The 20038-nt window shown below is 39.8% G+C and overlaps 1 protein-coding gene across 1 annotated transcript in view; it reads right to left on the bottom strand.

Moving 5' to 3' along the window:
- Positions 1–2300: 2300 nt before the first annotated feature.
- Positions 2301–20038, bottom strand: part of LOC131685206 (E3 ubiquitin-protein ligase RNF13) — a 52551-nt gene continuing 34813 nt past the window's right edge. Inside the window, exons 5-8 of the mRNA XM_058968767.1 lie at positions 4896–5095; positions 4624–4810; positions 4027–4561; positions 2301–3767 (exon numbers count right to left, since the gene is read on the bottom strand). Coding sequence (XP_058824750.1) covers positions 3344–3767; positions 4027–4561; positions 4624–4810; positions 4896–5095 — 1346 coding nt within the window. The 3' untranslated portion in view covers positions 2301–3343. The remainder of the gene's footprint in view (positions 3768–4026; positions 4562–4623; positions 4811–4895; positions 5096–20038) is intronic.

The raw sequence follows: 20038 nt of genomic DNA, 5'->3' as shown, positions 1-20038 counted from the left end.
CGAGCACATTGTCTGGGCGTGCACCGAGTACAGTTCCGCCAGGTCTCGAGGAAGACCACACAACGTCCCGGTTCGAGATGTGTTGACAAGCCGCGATGTCCTCTATATGTCCCTTATATACACCTTCGTAAAAACCATCAATATCCAACTTTAACTGCCACTTTTTCGTTATCATTCTCAGAAGTCCTCTCTTCCACCTGTACCATACACCCACAATGGTTTGATGCGACTCCAAGGCGACACAAAACATCCCTGTCGAATGAGCCAACAAACACGGGATCTACAGCACGAACATCACACGCACAACTCGAAATGTAGCCGATCAACATCTGAGCCGCACTACGAAATCGTCTGGAGAAACCCCTGCAATTTTGAGGAGGACCACCCGGCGTCCCAGTACATGATTCTTCCTGATGAAGGCCACCCTGATTCTGTAATCCATCCGTTGATCTCCCGAAGCCTGAAGCTGAAATAATGTTCTCCCCCTGCCATCTTTGTCCACCCTACTTCCCCTGACTCTTATACATAGAAGCAACACCCCTCCCCCCCAATATCTTTACGAAGCATTTAGCTCTTTCTGTCTTTTCTAGTTTTAACTATTATATTACATGATCTCGTTGAAAACGCCCAACTCTACTACCACATAAAATAACTCTAATTAATGTCCCCGAATCTTTACAAAATTTAATCACGCCCTCTAGTTATTTCTACTTTTAAGATGGTCGTAAAAATTTTCCCCCTTAGTTAAACATTATTTGCTTCAATAATCTCATTACTAAAAATGTCAAACCATATTGCCATAAAAACTAAATGACCCCCCTAATCTTACGAAAATTATATTACCCCCTTGTTTATATGTATAGCTATAAATTGGCCTTAGTTTAATTTCAAAAATCAATATGTAATCCCCTAGTTTTAAGTAATTTAAAATGTAAAACAAAACAAAATTGGCACCTTTAAGCTAACGCAAACCTGCCTTATCAAATAAACGAATTGAATAAAAAAACGCATCGCTTTGATTTGACCCGAAAACTGCCTGCATTTTGGCCGTCCTGTTTTGCTTTGCTATCCGACTCTAACACCTTTTCTAATGCGCATACACCAATCTGTACAGCAGTTTTATTTGACCACAACCACGTCCGACGCCTTAATTACACCTGCCGGAAAATAAACGTTCCTTGAAATGTTTCAGAGCTGCATAGACGGTGGTTTGGGCTAAGATTCTATCCGTACTTTCCACACCATGCCTTGTTTCTACCATGTGAAAATGTATGGCCCAATTGTTTGCAATGACGGTGGTTCGAGCCCCGCGGCACAAAAAGATGAACAGATAAACGAACCCAGTTCAAAAGAACAAAGTTTGGAAGAACAGATCAGTCAAAAGGCTCGAAATGAGGTTGATGGAAAATAATTTCTTTTCTTATACTCCTTGATTTTTGCTAAACACTATTGCTTGCTATCTAGAACTGCCTGATTGATGCAAAGGGTTCTTGAAGGAGCCAACCCCATACTTCAACAGAATTTTGTAATAAAGACCCATGTCGGAGACTACACCATCGATCTCTACGTCCCAGGTGGGTACGTAGACAAGATACTGGCAGCGAGCAATCATATTTACCTGTCCAATGTCGCTTACAGGTAACATACGTTCATTTGGTCGGAGCATGGCGATATCGGTCACGGTCGAGCATCCAGGAGCCGGTTGTATTAGATGTTATAACTTGTATCGAAAAAGAGACTTATCGGCATTATTTGCCTGAGGGGATGTCGGTCGTCGAAGATGCTTTCCCATTAGCCAAGACTATCATGCGGTCTTGACTACCCGCGAGAAGAAGGTTTTATCGGAGGAATTGGGAAATTAATGCAACGAAATTTAATTTTAACAAAAACAGTTATTTTGTGTATTTGTAGTGCAAGCGTGCATATTGAGAAAATGCGGCAAATTTCTTGTTATACATAGACCCCCCCCCCCCCCCTAAGTTATTATACCACCCGGATACGTTGCAGAGCAAAAATTGTTACTGCGGCCCTGCAACAAATAAGCAAATAACATAGCATATCGTTGGAATGGTCTATTGTTGTTCTTTCCAGAAGCGTTGCATCGAAAATTATCTGAAAAATTGACAGTGTAGCTAAATTTCAATTGACAAAATACTACGAGTTAGTTGAGTAGATGCACTTCTCGGTCTGTAGAAAGTGGGCTATTTTGTTGCATTTCTATGCGTTCTACAGTTTATCAGGGTAAGATATTCTGGTCGTGATATTATCTTACTCAGCACACAAACCAACACCTGTCCGTATTCAGTCAATTTCACTGTATTCACTTACAAGTATGCAATTGCGTAATAATCTATGATGCCTCCTAGCAGAGAAAATAACTCACTACTTGTGTCGAGTTTCACCCATATTTTTTTTTTGTTCACTTCAGTGCACTATTGTAAACAACACACTATTGCAGGTGGCAGTAGTTGTTTCCAGTTGTTCAATGTTATGCCAAGTGTCTGTATCTGATATTTTTTATTGTTAGTGCCAATTGCACTATTTCCAAACTATTTTACGAATATATGGCTAATATGTTACAGTTTCTACGTAATGGTTATTGTTATTGTAGGGTTAATAAGGAAGGTCTATAACGAGAATGGACTAAAACAAAAGAACGAAAAACACGGATATGGTTTCTATGTGGTTATAATGGGGCGTAGTCGATTAAATACAAATAAAAGTATGATTTATTCTGATTAATAATAATAATTTGCGTTTATCATAATTTAACTGAACCACTAATATTGTTCTACATTCCGAAAAAAATCTATGACAAGACGAATAGGTAATGTTTATTGACTTATACAAAACATTCTGTATTTTACCTTAGGTCGAGTAAGATTCAACCTTTCGAAGTTATGTGTATTTTTAACTATACTGTTTTAGTAAATTTATAATTCGCAATTTTAAATGATACACATAAAAATAGCCGACTTTCTAAAAATCCAATCACATTTAGGCCACTTCAGGCCAAATAAAATAAAAGCTATCTTTCATCAAAGCTTAAATTTTTCGTAACATCTTTCGTTGGTGTCATTAGTCAACCAACTAAATAGAAACGTAAGATAAATTTCTAACTGAATGTCATATCACTTATTCTCGATGAATCTGGCAGAGGAACATGGAAAAATGATGAGAAATAGAAGCTGATCTCTCGCGTTTCGCCAACGAATTTGCTCCGACAAATTGAATCACTTCTCTGGTCGTAGCACATCTTTATTATCCAACTGATCTGTTCACCTAAAAACGTCGACGACGTGTATGGACTTGACTTACCTTGCAAACTACTAATAATAACTATTTACACCGGATTATTTCCTCCCAAGGGTCTGCCGAAAAGTGGCAATCTCCGTCCGGATTGGTTAGGATTAAAATTAACATTTGGTAGTGCTGCCACCCCGAGACGACCACCGTTCGATCCACCACTACCGGACGGTCCACTGGTCGAGGGAAGATTTGGAGCGGAGCGAATTTGGCGCCGCTTAGCCTCGTCGCGATGGCTGGCACCCAATATCTCATCGTCGCTCGTGTCCTCTCCGTGGAACGAACCGCTGAGATTACTGTTGAGGATGTTGTTGCTAGCGGCCGCACTGGCAACGACGATCCGGCCACTTACGCTGCCATTGGCCCCGATGGGGGTGCTTGTTTGACCCGTCGCCGGCTCGATTTCATCGTCCGATACGAGCTCCTGGACTGGTGCGTTACGATTAAAGAAGCGAAATAGCCTAGGCAGAATGAACAAGGAAGACTCAATTTAGTTGTTTTGGTTCATTTAGCGAAAATTGGTCGTTCGATCAACGCTGGTTGTCTTCACTCAGACACAACCATGCGCGTGTCCTACGCATATTCTATATGCCCAAGGTTTCTAGTCAGCGAAAATAATGGATAAATGGGTGGTGCAACAATTAAACATGAACAAGGGCGGATTATTTTCTGAATTTGATTAGATGTAATCGAAACGTTAATCCCAACTTATAAACTCACCTTCCAAACCGATTCCAAACATTTGTGGGTGGATTTTCTCCGATCGCGCTGTACGGTGTTTCACCTTCTCCTTCACCTTCTTCTTCGCCTTCTCCTTCACCTTCCAACTCACCGCCTTCTCTTTGATGATTGGTCGACATCTGTGACTGGCCGACCCGAACGAACGGGTTAAATCGTCGTCGCGCTGCACGAATATCATCCAGCATCTCGTCGTCATCGGAATATAAGATCAAAGACGTATGACCACCAACGCTCTGCTGCTGCTGTTGATTTCTGTTGTTCCGTGGTGAGCTGGCGGCGGCGGCATCATTTTCCTGAGACGGCGAGACCGGTGGATCGGAACTGACCGCCTGGTTGGTCTCGGCCGAGTTCAATAGTGGAGTGTTTTCATCAGCATCTGACGAGTACATACTGTCGCTAGAGGAGCGCCGACGCGGAGGCCGACGTTCGCCACGGGCAAAAACCTTTCGTTTGCAGATGGGACACACCCGGCGGTTCTTCGTCAGCCACGGGTCGATGCATTTCACGTGATAGGCTAAAATTTTGAGTGTGATAAATTCAAATGGATTTAATGATTATAAGATTATTATCCCATACCGTGATGACATGGCAGTACTCGCAGCCGTTCGTTGTCGATATAGTCGTCCAAACAAATGGCACACGTCTCGTACTGCATACCCTTGGCGAACTTGACGATGGGGATCTTCTTCAGTACACTGTTCGGCAAACGGTGACGTAGCATACGGCGACGTTCTCGTATACAGCGTATGATCATGAAGCAAATCTGGACCATGGATAGTAAAAAGAGGTATATGTTTTTTGTTACAGATTCTGGTTCATCCTACACAGAGCAAACTGGTTCGACTTACCATTATGATGAAGCACATTCCGACAACGATGGCAAACGGAATTATAAGATTGTTGTTGATGTTGAACGGAACGTCATCGGTGATGATCAGAGCGTAATTCAGCGGGTACATGAAGTTATCGACAATGTACATGCCGTTGCTTTCCCCGATGAATACCGATGGGATGATGATGTCTTCCGCGTGATTGGCTGACATTCGTTCTGTGTGGAAATAAAAGGAACATTCGTCATAGAAACTGCTCTAATTTGTTTTTTTTTTATTTTTAAGATAGTGTTATAAATAAAAGCTTAACCAGTTTTTTTTTACTTTTTACTAAACTAAATAACTTAGTCTTATTGTGTCTTTGGGAGAATTGTCGTCTTCGTTCGTATAGATAGAGACATGCTACCTTCAGTGAAGTTATAGAACGATTAATTTTAGAAAAGTTTGCTGAAGGTACATATGCTCCATATGTCATTATTTATTTTTTACAAGAAATTTAAAATCAAGATTTAGGGCGTTTCTTGGAAAGCAGGCGGGAAGCTTTGCAAGCCGTGTGGTATCGAGCGGGCTGAAATCATTCTAAGTATTTGAGCAAGAATAGACCCACTGGGTATCAGTTATCATATCGTAAGAGGCGACTAACTACTGGAGGCGTTCCTGAGCTGAGTAGCTTCTCATGCCGAAGGCCGAGGTTGACTAAAGGGACTTAACATTTCAGTCATTGTTGGAGTATTATGGGCTTTGCCCTTTCTCTGGCTAGCTTATATATATGGATATGGTTATTTATTTCTTCGCAGATTGTGAGATTGGAGTTATGGACATGTCCGAGGTGCAGCTTCTCTGATTCGCGGATGATGATTATAATACAACGTGTTTGGCCTTTTCCCGATGTTGTAAGTACAATAATGGTGAAAGACAACATTTCGGGTTCTCTGAACGATAAATTAATTGACAGCATGAACGTACAGCACATCATCACAGTTCAGTTGTGGAAATAGACAATAAATACTTCTGATCTAGCAATCTGCCGTGATTTGTTTTGCTTCAAGGAATCGTACGCGTTGTTGAAATACACATGTAGATGATCAGTCAGGCGCGGTTTGCTGAACTAGACATACTCCGTTGAATGTATTAAGAAGCGGCACGCCATAATTCTGCAATCAAATATGTGACGTTTATTGAACTCATTTGACTAGTCTCGATACTTGTTTGCAGTTCATTCCGATCACCTTGTGTATTATTGCCTCAATTTAGCCTAACATTTTCGACTTTCAGAAAAGCCACATAACTTGCATCTTCAACATTATTTGCAATCTGGTGTCATTCTTCGTTTGTTGGGTTCTTATGCATGGTTCGGTTATCTGTGTGTCCAACGTTTGGACCCGGTGACGCTGCACAATCTTGCGTTAGTTTTACTATCATAATTTGTCCTTCGAAGGTCATTGATTAAATTGTGTGCGTCTACGAGAACGTGAATATCCAAGTTCCTCTAAGTGTTCTTCAGAATATTTCTCCGTGAAAAATATCATACCCTATTCCTCAAGCTTAGACCAGTTTGAATTACCTTTGGTCCCTGCCGTTGGTGGTTGAGTGAAATACTTAGATTCGAACTTCATCTTCGTTGTACAGATACGGTCACTAATCGATCACGGCTGTTCTGCCCATAACAGCATAAGAGTCCCATGTTGAAAAACAGCAAGCCGAGAAAAACGCTGTTCAAGATTGTCCCATCCATTGAGCCAAATTGATGGGACAACCATGTTTTGGCATTTTTTTTGATATTTTCTGAACAAACCCGGTTATTTGTGCAGTACGATTCAGTGGTGATACAGAATACAATCCAACGGATAACTCATTTTCGACAAAAATCCACATGGGACTCTTATGCGTTTATGGGCAGTGTTACGGTCACTTAATACACAAATTTTTCAGGTCTACTGGTAATATAACGATTTGTGGCGATTCCATGTAACCTGCCCAAACACACGCTTCGGATTGGGGCGGTGGTCAACTATTTTCGTTCGCGTCCCTTATCACCTATTTTTGTTGGGTGATTCGTCAACAGTGCAGTGAGTCACTTTGGTTATGTACCTATTTTTTCCGCTCTTATTTTGTTACATATAAGTAATAGTATTCATTTTATTTCCTTTTTTTATTTTTAATATATTAGTCACATTTTCTTTTTTACATTTTAACGACAATCAATTAGCTAGAGATTACTGGATAGGAAAAGTTATGAAAATCAGAGTCATAGTACTCAAGTGAGAGCAAGGATGTGAAGTATACAGATCGAAACTAGAAGTGGCAGGGTCATTACAACAGGTTTAATATCTTACGGGCTTAACTTTTGTCTTCTGCTGATGAGGGTCGAGCTTAGGCAGCATAACTACGAATCACCCGAGTTCACCCTTGGCATAGTTTCATTTTATTATTTTCAAAGTTGCACATATTTTGTCGTATGCAGTTTTAAATGTTCGTTGTTTTGATAGTATTGTAAGGTAGGACGTATCCGCCGGTTGATGCCAATCGGTCTGACAGCAGACTAATTTCTATGTTTATTTGATGCTTGTTTGACCAACTAGGGAATTAATCCACGGGGCATTAGGTGTACATGGGGAGAACGCATGGTCTTGTCTGAGTGGAGTGATGACTTAAGTCATGTATGAGGGTTAAGAGATTACCATTCGCGAGTCGTATCGAATGCCAGTTATCGATTTTCCTCGGTCATATCACCACGAAGAATTTTTTTCATATCCCTGTCGCGAGAACGGTTGATATTGTTTAGTTTTGGCCAGCTCGTTTTCATTATTTTTTAATTCGAGATTTTGTGTTGGTTTTCCTTTTGCTGGTTTGTCTTCTGTAGGAATAATGTCGAAATTAACCGTATTCTATATCTTCACTCAGAATTGTAGTACTGTCAACTATATCATGTTTTAATAGTTCTTTAGTACTTACTTTGCATAACAAGCAGTGATCATAACAATAAATAAATCGCGCGCTGAATTGGCTACTTAGAATCGGCATTCTGTTATAATAATGTTACGGACCTAACTCGGTTTCCATCCCTGTTTTCAAATTATTTTTACAGTTTAATATTAATAAAAGCCCATCTTACTACGAAACCTTTATACATTTGATTTGAAATGGCTTTTTGAATCACATTCAAAAATAAAATTGTATTTTTGACTACAAATAGTATGATTTTTTTTTTTTTGTATGTTTCCCACCACACACCCCCGTACCAAAAAGCTCGCACTGAGAGCCCCCTGGTCACGGACACATACAGACCTCAGCTTGGTGAATTGACAGCACAGTCGAGCAAGAAAAAAAAACAAAACAAACAAATTTAACAAGCTGAGGGAGCAATATTGTATGAAAGGAAATAATTAATTGAAGTAATTGATATGCATGAGCACCCAGTGGAATTTAGGATTCCTATTAAGGGGCTCATGACCATTTAAAACATTAAAAACTGAATCGATGCTAATTTATAATTTGATAAACTTATGGTTGGATTAGTACAACAAAGAAACTAATTTAAAAAAAGAGGACGAAACCATTGAAATTATGGACATTAAAACTAGATACGGTTGATACGCTTACAATATATAATTAACTATCCTTGCTTTAAGGTATTGCTTTAACTTGGTTTTGAAAGTGTTTAAGTTGGTAATGAGCTTCAGTTCGTTGGGTATTGCATTGTAAATTGACGGACCATGAAACATTATACGGCTTTGACCTAAATTAGAATGAGCCCTTACTCGAAGCAATCAATTAGCTTGCCTAGTATTCTGGTATCGAATGCCGACGGATATTGGGAGATTATGATGGATGCCTGGTTGGTGAAGGATTTTATGGATAAACATAATTGTTTGCATATCACGGAGAGCTAAGAGAGGTAGAATGCAATGGGAATTTGTAGAGTAGAGCTGTAATGTGGGATGTAGATGGTTTTTAAACATCGATTTTGTAGAACCTGAATGCCCTTTAGCTTGGACTTCGGTGCTTGACCCCAAACAATTAAAAGGTAAAGAATATGAGAATGAACACATGAGAAGTAAAATTTCAGTAAAACGTTCCGTGGGACAAAATAGCTGACCTTTCTTAGAGCACCGGAAAAAGATGAAAGTTTCTTTTCAATACTCTTTACTTGGCTATCCCAAGATAACGTTGAATCGAGAACGATGCCCAAATATTTGAAGCTTTCCACCTTTTCTATAGTTATTTGGCCAAGCTGGGGATTGGTGTGATTTGGCAGTTTCTTTCTAGGAGAATGGAACACCATGTATTTAGTTTTAGATGGATTCAATGATAACAAATTGGCATTGAAATAATTACTTAAAATACTTAAATCGTGTTCAATGGAAGCTACTAGAGTTTGTGTATCTTTGCAAGGGTAAAAAAGGGCTGTATCGTCGGCGAATAGTCGAGGTACGCCTTTCAATTTTAAATTGCCAATATCGTTAACGAAGATTAGAAACAACAATGGCCCAATAATGCTGCCCTGTGGAACTCCTGTGCTAATTGGACAACATGAACTATTCGCCTCCCGGATTGACACAAACTGCTTTCTATTGGATGAATAGCTACGTAAAATGTCGTTGGCAACCCCTCTAATACCACATCGTTCCAGTTTAAGCAAAAGAATACTATGGTTCAAAGTATCGAAAGCTTTACTCAAATCTAAGAACAGTGACCCAACAATTTGTTTAGAATCTATCTCATTAATAAGACAGTCCACCAGCTCCACAACTGCTGTTGTAGTATTACAGCCTTGTCGGAAACCATATTGAAAATTGTATAAAATATTATGAAGTTTGAAAAAGTCAAGCATCCTAGATACTAGAAGCTTTTCTAGCACTTTGTTGAAAACTGACAAAGTTGAAATTGGACGGTAATTACAGGGATCATAAGGATTACCACACTTAAAAACAGGAACAACTCGGGCTATTTTTAAGCAATCGGGATAGCTTCCAGTGGCTAAAATTCTATTAAATGCTTGAGATAGGATTGATGCGAAGGAGCGAGGATTGCTTTTTAAGGTTTTCACAGGTATATTATCCGGGCCACTACTTTTATTGCTATCTAACTCATTTATTACTAAGACTACCTCATTAACAGTTGTTGGCCGCAGAAAAATTGAATTCGAAACAGACCTATTGTTGATTGGATTGATATTAGTGGAATGTGGAATGCTGTATGCCAATGTGCTACCAATGTTCGAGAAATAATCGTTAAATTTTTCGCAAACCTCCTAATTATTAGATGTTTTAATACCGTTAACTATAAGGCTAATTTGTTCTGTTCCCTTCGTACGACCCATAATTGAATTGATGTTCTTCCATAGCTTGGAGTGGCAGGTGGTATTAAGCAAATTGACGTAATAAGATTTTTTACTCGACCTTTTCAGTTTTTCAACCTTTTTTGTTATGTGTTTTAATAGCACTTGTAAGTGAATATCATCTGGCTTTTTCCGTACTTTTTTTAGACAGTTTGATTTAATTTGCATCAATTTCCACAGGTCGTAAGACATCCAAGGACATTCATATTCATTTTTTGTATTTATAAGTTTTGTGTATGACTTAGTGCATTGTAATAGCATTGCATTATATGTGGTAAGTGTGTTCGAGAAACACTCTTCGACATCATCCACATGCGTTAAGCTATCTATGTACTGGTTAAAGATTCTACAAAGTTTCTTGTGATCAATTATTTTCTTTGTGAGCAATTGTTTACGTCTTATTCCGTGTAATTTCATGGTGGAGACAATTTGTAGATGATCGCTAATATCAGTGAAAATGGTGTCATTCCGTAAACAGGAAGCATCACTTGATTTACATATAAAGTGATCAAGTATATTATTACTGGATGGTAGAGTAGCAAAGGTATTAGTGCAGACGAAACCGTATGATTCAAGGAGATTGCGATATCGAAGAACAACGTTATTATGTGAGAGATTTACGGGTACATTCATATCTCCTATCACATAGCAGTGTTTGTTATTTTTACAGTTTGATAGCCAAGACTCTAGAAGATCATGAAATTTGGCAAAATCAAATGTAGGTGGTCTGTAAACACATATTAAGTCAAAATAATGTGTTTCAATGTGGAGCATAACATGAATTCTGTGTAAGCCGTCGATAACCTCGTTTATTATAACATTTTGACCTAATTTATTGCTAATGAAAACAGCTAATCCTCCATGGGAGGTATCTCTGCACGAAAATGTGGCACAATATCCAGGAATATTGTATATCCCAGTATTACCGTGTTTTACCCATGTTTCCCCTATGACAAGCACATCGATAGTTACATCACATTGCTCCAAAAAGTATTTTATATTGTCAAATTTTTCCAAATCATTCATTCCTCGTATGTTCCATTGTAATATTCGCAGACATTTCACATTTTTGTCAGTATACTTCAAATTAAACTCGGCTAGTAGCCCGTGAAAAGTATTCACTGTACCCTCCATTTTAAATTATGTAATTCAATTGAAGGACCTTACTTAGCAGGCCTTGTTTATATATTTTTCTTCCTTTTCGGAGAAGGAGATGGTACAGAAATTGAATTGTTCTTATAACGTGTTAATAGTTGACTCAAGTCTTCCCTATTTTTGATAGATTGCGGTTTTGAATTATCATCCTTCTTCACAAGGATAACGCCACCTCGGCCACAACCAGAACAGCACAGATTGCATGCAATCTATTGGATGTATAGCCGCATACAACTGATATGTCCTATTCTAGATAATAACACCACAAATGAACACTCAGGTCACGATATCATGTGTGCTAGATAGTACTCACCATTCCAGCCAAAGTTCATCTATCAACCAGAACTAATCAAATTACATGCAAACTATTTGATGTATAGCTGCATGCAACTCAATTCGGCCCTATTGAACAAAACACCACAGCGCTTACGTTGACCACTGTGTCCCTATGTGTGCGAGGCAGCTGTACTAAAGCACGTGCGATCAACACACTAACCAGCTTTTCACTACACGAATCCAACAGACAATCATGCAACACAGCACAGCAGCAGCAACGACAACTAAGTAATAGGCAGAATTTATAGCACCACCACAACCTGAGCCAGTAGAAAGGTTCTTCGATTGGCAATTTATATTGCAAAAATAACTTTTTTTACGGCGAAATTGCACAGACACAATATGCACTCCATTGAACTTGGAATGCAAGTACACTTAACGCCACAAATATACTATTTCACCAAATGAATTTCACTGGAAACACCAGAAAAATTTAAGTTTTGTAAGCAACAAAAAAACGACGCGTATCAACCGCCACAACAGTGCTGCCAAATTCAATTATAAAAATACATACAAAAGTTGTTGTTCTTTTTTTTTGAAAGCTTCTCCATGATTCAAATACACTGATAAAATTTCTTTTACGTCTTTTAAGCGATAAACATTAGATTTTTGACATTTTATGATGGGGTAACACAAATAACTTTTAAAAAGGGCATAATCACACGAATTAACTGTTTATGTTGGAACAAAATTCCAAATATCTCGAAAACTATCGCATTTTGGAAGATTTTTGTTAAATACATTTTGATTTAAAACAATACTTAGAATTATATTCTGTAATAAAATTACAGTCTTGTATGTCAATCAGTATGGAATTTAAATACATGTATAAAGTTATTGTTAGAAAAACTTTTTTACCGAAACGTTTTCCATCATACAATCATATTCAAAATGTTCCTTTTCTCTTTAGTTGACGAAATGTAAAAAAATAGAAAAAATGGGTTTTTTTGCAATTTAAATTTTTAACACGAAATTTTGTTTTTATGAAAAATGACACAACATTTTTTCAGTGTATATTTTTTTCGTACAGAAATATTCATTCCCTGTTCTGAGAAAGTTTTGCTGTATAAAATACAGTAATTGAACAAAAAAATTGAAATTAATGAACGTAGAAATTTCTACGCCCTTTTAATTTAAAATTACTCTTGTATCAAAACATTGCAATTGTCAGAGACAATCAAGGAGATTCATAAACCGAACTCAACTTTCAAAGTTTCGTTCGACTCGACGATGGTTATATTTTGTGGTCGGCCGGTTTCTCGTGGAATTCCTCACCTGACACAAGAAAAAAATCAGGACGCACACAAATACCTCTTGGATAAGATTCCGCATTCTATTCAAGCGATCACCGGATAAAATCAACACCAACACGATAGAAACCACGAAAAATTGGTCGTGCGATAGAAAAGTGAACGTTACCGATTTATTAAAATATACGCAATCCTCCTCATAGTCGGTTACCCGGAGTTTAAGTTGCATTTTTTGCCCAATCGTATTAATACAACAGATGATAAATTTTCGGCAGCCGACTGCCCAGAGCAATTATTACATGATAATGCTATTGGTACACTACTCGATCAGAAACACATAACAGATATATTTGAAAACTATATCTCACATTGCTACTTGTTATAAATTTGATATTTTAACTGCTAACGAGGCCTAATTTGTAACACAATATGTTACAAAAATTGTGTTCTGTTATTATCTTGTTATTTCATTATGATCGGATTACTAACAAGTCTCTTCTTCCCGTGATACATATGTAGGTGGATTCCTCGGTCTCTAGTAGCAACATGTAACGGACTATTTAACATTCCGATTGGGAACCGACAAGCAGGAATTCACCAGCATTTCGAGGACCTGGTCTCAACGAATGTAGAAGAGCTGCTACTGGTTGCAAAGGACCTAGCAGTCCTAGCAGCGGGTTCAAAGCCAGAAGCGCTAATTCCCACCTTTTACGGCTGCTACCCCAACTGGAAATTCAAAACCTGTGAACCTGAAGTTATGCAATTGTGTCATATCGACAGCAGTCTACCGGAGAACTAGACCTCAAGGTGCTGAACGAGGGTAGTTACCAACAAGCGTGGGTCGTTCTCGCTGAGCGATTCGAAAGTATACGTGTGATTGTAGTCACCCCTCCGGGGTTTGCTGTCGCTCAAGATGACGTCTAAATATTATAGCGAATTGCGGTCGCTGGCGAACGAGGTTACCCACCATGTATAGAGCCTGTGCTACATAAAGCAAGAGATGACCAGAGTATCGGAGCACACGACCGTATTCTTCGTTCGTGAATGTCCTCGACAAGTAAACACGAGAGGCTTGGGAGTCTACACAAATTACGGCAAACATCCAGTTTCTGACATCTAAAATCCCAATTCTGGGGAACTGAATTCGGATACCAGATTTAAGTTTCGCCAGCGAATAATCCAAAGCCAAAAGTCCTATGACCAAAATCAACAAACAAGTCATGCAGACTCAGCAAAAACAATGAAGATCGAGCAGGCTTGTGACTTTTGCGGTTATTCCCACCGCGACCTTCATTTCTTCGTCCATAACCCAAAAGAGATAGAAGATGCGAGTCGCTGGGCTTTGCTACAATTGCCTACGACAAGGACACCCCACTAGAACACGTTCTTTCTTCAAGTCGTACCGCAATTCTAAGGCTCGACAACACTTTTTGTTGCATGGAGACGTGACACCAATTCCAGAACGTGACGTCCAATACAAAGCATCGGTTGCAACCAAAGCGCCCAAGCCGCAACAACCGTCCGTCGAAGAAATGAAGGCGCCCACCCAAGAGTCTACATCATGCTCCAGCTATTTCGCCACGTATTGCTGCTCCCCGCAGCCGCCATTGACAAACACGGTCAACGTCATTCTTGTCGCGTCCTCCTCGATAGCAGCTGACAGGTAAATTTTATAACGGAGGAAATGGCCATCACTGACATCAACGAGTTGCGATATCACGCTCGCGACAAGGTGATGATCAAACTCTGATTGTGGCTGGTGTCCTACAGGAGTCGTCCGTCGTCGACGAGCTAAGTGCAGCACTCCAACGTGATCTCCATTGAAAAGATCGAAATCATGATGCAGCGGTTCTGGCAAGTTGAGCAATTGTCGGTCATCCCCACGCTCTCCAGAGAAGAAGTAGTCTGCAAATTTTTGAACAAGATCCACGTTTGAACAAGATCCGACAGGAAGGTTCGTGGTACAACAACCCATTCTAACAAAATTGTTACCAGCTTGGTGATGACTGCCAAGATTTAGCACTGAAGCGTTTGCTACAAAACCCGAGTACATCAAATTCATCCGAAAATACGGGACTCTCGGCCATTGCCACAAAGTGTCAGAATTAGATGACCCGCCGGACCAGAAGAATGTTTACCTGCCACATCACAATGTTTTGCGTCCTTCCAGCTCAACCGCAAAATGCTGGGTGGTATTCGATGCCAGCGAAGTGGATCGCATGAAATACTCGTTCGAAGGTACAGTAGGCACGACATACTCGTTCGAAGGTACAGTAGTGTAAATCGAGCTGTACTCCACCATGCTTCGCTTTAGCACTCACAAAGAAGCTTTAACCGCAGATATCTCCAAAATGTATCGTAAGATGCTGCTGACACCTGAACATCAACACTATCAGCGAATCTTCTGGCGAACACAAACTTTGCAACCGCTGTATGTACTGGATCTGGGTATCGTTATTTTTGAACGAACTGGAATAATAAAAAAAACAGAGTCTACGTGGAAGATACACTTTCTGGTTCCGATTTGATTGCTGTCCAAGTACAACGGCAACTGAAGTTGCAGCTGGTACGCGATTAAGTAGAATTCGGTAGAGTTCCACCTGTACGTGCCACCCGAAGAACGTGAGACCCAAGTACCGTTGAAAGAATGCGGAGCGAATAAGGTAATCAATATTCCGGGTCTGCTCTGGGATACAGAGGCAGGTACACTATTCCTCGCTTACCAGATCAAGCGAGCCACAAGGGACGTTGCAAGCGACAGCTCATCTACACCGAATACGCCAACCTCTACGATCCTCTCAGTGTGGAGCCATCATCCTCGCCATACTAGAAGCGCAACATCTATGGAGAATCAAAGCAGACTGGAACGACCGGTTCGAGGAAGATTTCGTCACACCTCAACCAAGTTTAAGACCTAGATGTGTGACAAAAAACAATGTGATGACCTAGGAGTTGCACAGATTCTCTGACGCCTCGGCCGTGGCATACGGAGCCTGTGTGTACGTGCGGAATATATATTCCAAAGATCTTCTAACCAGTAAAGCCACGGAAAGAGTTGTTTGGTGTACTCTTGCTGTGTGTGTGCAATGTGTCATTTAGTGAACAATGTAACCATCGAACTGAAGAGGAAGTTTCGAAAAGTCTTCCTGTATTGCGACACTACGATTGTTCTATACCGGTATTCAAAATTGCACAATGAACTTGAGTTGCTTCCCTTGAAATCCAAGATGACCCAAGAAGAAACAGCTGGTTTCAGATGGGATTACATCCGCACCAAAAACATTCGTGCCGATGTCGTTTCCCGTGGCCAGCTACTCGAGATCCTGAGCAGAAATAACCTCTGGTGGCACGGTCTTGAATTCTTCGCCCACGCTGTCTATCAGATTGTATCTTCCCGAAGTACTCTACCAGTACAACTCCTATGTAATGCGTTCTACGCAACAGAGGTTCGTGTAATGCACGCTTTTCAAGCTTTGCAACAGCGATACGATGGTTGATGGTGTCGATGGTGCAGCAATCAAGTCAATGTAATATATGATATGATACTTTTGCCAATGGTGTGAAAGCAATGGGATGGTATGAAATACAACACAGTGCTCAGTAATTATTTTTACTCGCAAACATTCCTCAATTCTATACAGTACCCATTTTGGCAACAATATTCTGTTAAAGATTTGCGAATTATTCTTATTTTCAAATCAATGTTTCAAGATAACATTTCATTCATTAAAGGCAAAGCTTTCAAAACTCTCGGTTTTGTCTTTCGATCGACTAAAAGCAATTATTGAAGGTGAACATGAAGCTCAACGCTGCAGATTTCACCATCTACAATTGCAATTCCACCAGCTACTGCACAGATTGTGTTAAAAACATTAATCAAGCAGAATAATTTGCTTCGTAGGACAACTTGAAACACGTCGTACAAAGCAATAACATTTTATACATCATCGCACCATATAGACAATGACAGTATTGAAGTAAACCTATATGACCTGGCACACAACGGCGTTCGTGTGATGAGAATGTATCCGACAAAATCTATCTTCTCCTACTTGACCATCGAAAGGAAATCAGTCCAAGGGAATGCTCAGAGAACATTGATCACGCATGCAAGACAGATTCCTACGTGCCATTACTGTGATCAGCCGCTCAGCCACAGAAAACCTTGCGAAGAGGATGCGCATCTTCCATCTGTTGCGACCAAGACCGGTACACACTATACCACTAAGCTAACTAGCAACGATTACACCAAATGCTTCCAAACCAAAAACTAACACCACCGATAAAGAATTAAATGCCGATGAACAGCGATCCGTAAGCACAAGAAGCAAATAAGAACATCCGACCTTGTGCAATATGAATTCAGTAGAGTAAGGTGGGGCAAACCCGACCGTGTGGGTAAACCCGACCTCTCCCTGTCATCGAAAATCCGAATCACTACGCAAACTAATAAAGTGAAGACCCGTTTTTATCAGCCCCTTGGTGAGTTTTAGGCTGATAAAACTGGGATATGGATAAAATCGGGATATGCATTTTCCTTTGTTTTTGAGAAACTGAAGCTCTTAAAATATTCTTCTTTAGTCCCTCGATATAGCCTCATAGCCTTTCCTGATTAATTAGCTTAAACTTCCTTTAAGCTAATTTTTTTTTGTATATTTCGAATCTCTAAGATAAGAAAAATATGCTCAAGAAAGGATTTACTCGAATTCAATTTGGTTCATCTGCTAGAGCCAATCAAACTACCAACTATCAATTTTCGTATGAAGCTGATAAAATCGGGTCAAAAAGCTGATAAAATCGGGTCAAAAAGCTGATAAAATCGGGGGTAGATGAAATCAGATGCTGATAAAAACGGGTCATCACTGTATTAGTGTTGTCGTGTAGTGCATCGAAAATAATGATAATGGTGGCATGACGGCATTGTGTTAGTCTACCTTGAGACAACAAGTGTGTTTTGCCAATTTTGGATTTCGTTTTCGTGCCTAATTGATTACAGGATATTTCTTTTTGTTAAAGTGTTAAAATTTTTTGAATTATTTTTTAATGTGTCGTAACGAAAAATGACGCGGTGGGAAAAATCCAACCTCCAAATAGTGGGGTACATACATACATCCACTTACACACATACACACTCACACACACATGTGTATGATTGCAGTAATTATTGCAGAGCCGTATCGTGCCCCTCCCGATAATTGTAACTGGGTGGTAGATAGAGCAGGGATGGCAGCAATCCAAGTGATGGGCGATTTCCCTGTTCAAGAAGTGGTGGATAGCACACACGAAGGTTTCGTGATCGCCAGGATAAACGGAGTATTCGTGTGTAGCTGTTATGCTCCTCAACGGTGGACACCAGAGCAATACAACCGGATGCTGGACGTATTAACCGACTCGTTAGTCAGGCGAACGCTGGTTGTTATACCCGAGCAGAAGAAAATAACTTCAGAATACCAAATTCAGGTATATTTTACCTAACACTTGAACACCACAATAAGATAGTTAGGAGCCTTGCATAAGAGGTAAAATACCTGATATAATAACTGAAACATGTACTACGAATAACTAGTTGATAATGATAAGAGTTATTATAATACCTGAATAATAACAAAACCTTTTTAACCTTCCAATAGCAAAATTCACTGTATGGAGGTATTCAATAAGGTATTAATTTGGTATCACTGGAATACATAAACAATACTTAAATAATATATTATACATCATTGAGGTATTATGCAGGTATTGAAGAATGCTTCTTCAATACCTGCATAATACCTCAAGAGGGTATTAATAATCAATTAATACCTGGTTTTGGTATGATACCAGAAAATAGTATGCTCGGGTTGTTGGCCAGTTATTTTCTCCTGGTCGGGTAGGAGGAGATTTCAACGCTTGGGCCGTGGAGTGGGGTAGCAGGCTGACCAACGCACGAGGTTACAGCCTATTGGAAGCGAAGGCGCCATGAATTATTTGAGTGCAAAGTAGGCCATTTTTCGAATAAAAATCATGAATATCTCAGAATCTGCTCAACATATTATGTTGCTTTCTTCACCGAAATTTTGTATTTCATTAATTGTGATAGTTTTGTAGAACATTTTGAACTTCCAAAAAATCTTGGAAAGAAGTTATAATGAAAAAATTGATTTTTTCGGTATTTTACTAATAATGCTCTATATCTCAAAGACTATTAAAGATAGACTATTACCACCTTCAGTAAAGTTTCTTGTAGAGGAATTTACTACAACTTTGCAGAATACACCAATTTGCTATCTCTAATTATATAAGAAATAAATTTTGAATCTCACTTATAGAAGGATTAATCATCAAACTTTTTACTTATTAAGATGGGGCAGCTCATTGTCATAAATTCTTCCGAAGATAGTATATCGCTATAACTAACCATTTCGAAGTTATTCAAAACGACCACGTTTTTCGCGTTTTAAACCACTGTGCAATGACGCCAGTCGAAATGTACGGCGACAAGCTGAAAATTATCGTGGGCCTTTTCCCGAAGCACGACCCAACCGCATGGCCTACACCGTACGCTGATGCAGATGGTGGAAATACAGGTGACAATCGGGTTTCCAACGACGAGCTCCTTGTAGTGGCAAAAGTGCTGAATGCGAAGAAAGCTCCCGGACCGGATGGTATCCCCAACGTGGCACTGAAGACTGCGATCCTGGCGTTTCCGGACATGTTCAGGATAGTCCTACAGAAATGCCTGGACGATGGCTACTTTCCGGATAGATGGAAGATCCAGAAGCTGGTGTTGCTGCCAAAACCAGGGAAACCACCAGGAAGTCCAGCATCGTATCGGCCTATATGCCTGGTGGATACTCTCGGTAAACTCCTGGAAAGAATTATCCTCAACAGGCTGACGACCTACTCTGAAAGTGAGAACGGACTATCGCAGAGACAGTTCGGGTTCCGGAAAGGAATATCGACGGTGGACGCCATCCGCATAGTCATCGCGAACGCGGAGAAAGCATTGAAGCAAAAGAGAAGGGGTAACCGCTACTGCGCCGTGGTAACGATAAACGTGAAGTACGCGTTCAACAGTGCTAACTGGGGAGCCATCGCCG

The sequence above is a fragment of the Topomyia yanbarensis genome, chromosome 2 (genome assembly GCF_030247195.1).
Source record: "Topomyia yanbarensis strain Yona2022 chromosome 2, ASM3024719v1, whole genome shotgun sequence".
Taxonomy (NCBI): Eukaryota; Metazoa; Arthropoda; class Insecta; order Diptera; family Culicidae; genus Topomyia; species Topomyia yanbarensis.
Note: the sequence above shows the minus strand (reverse complement) of the source record. Positions and strands in the feature narration are given on the sequence as shown.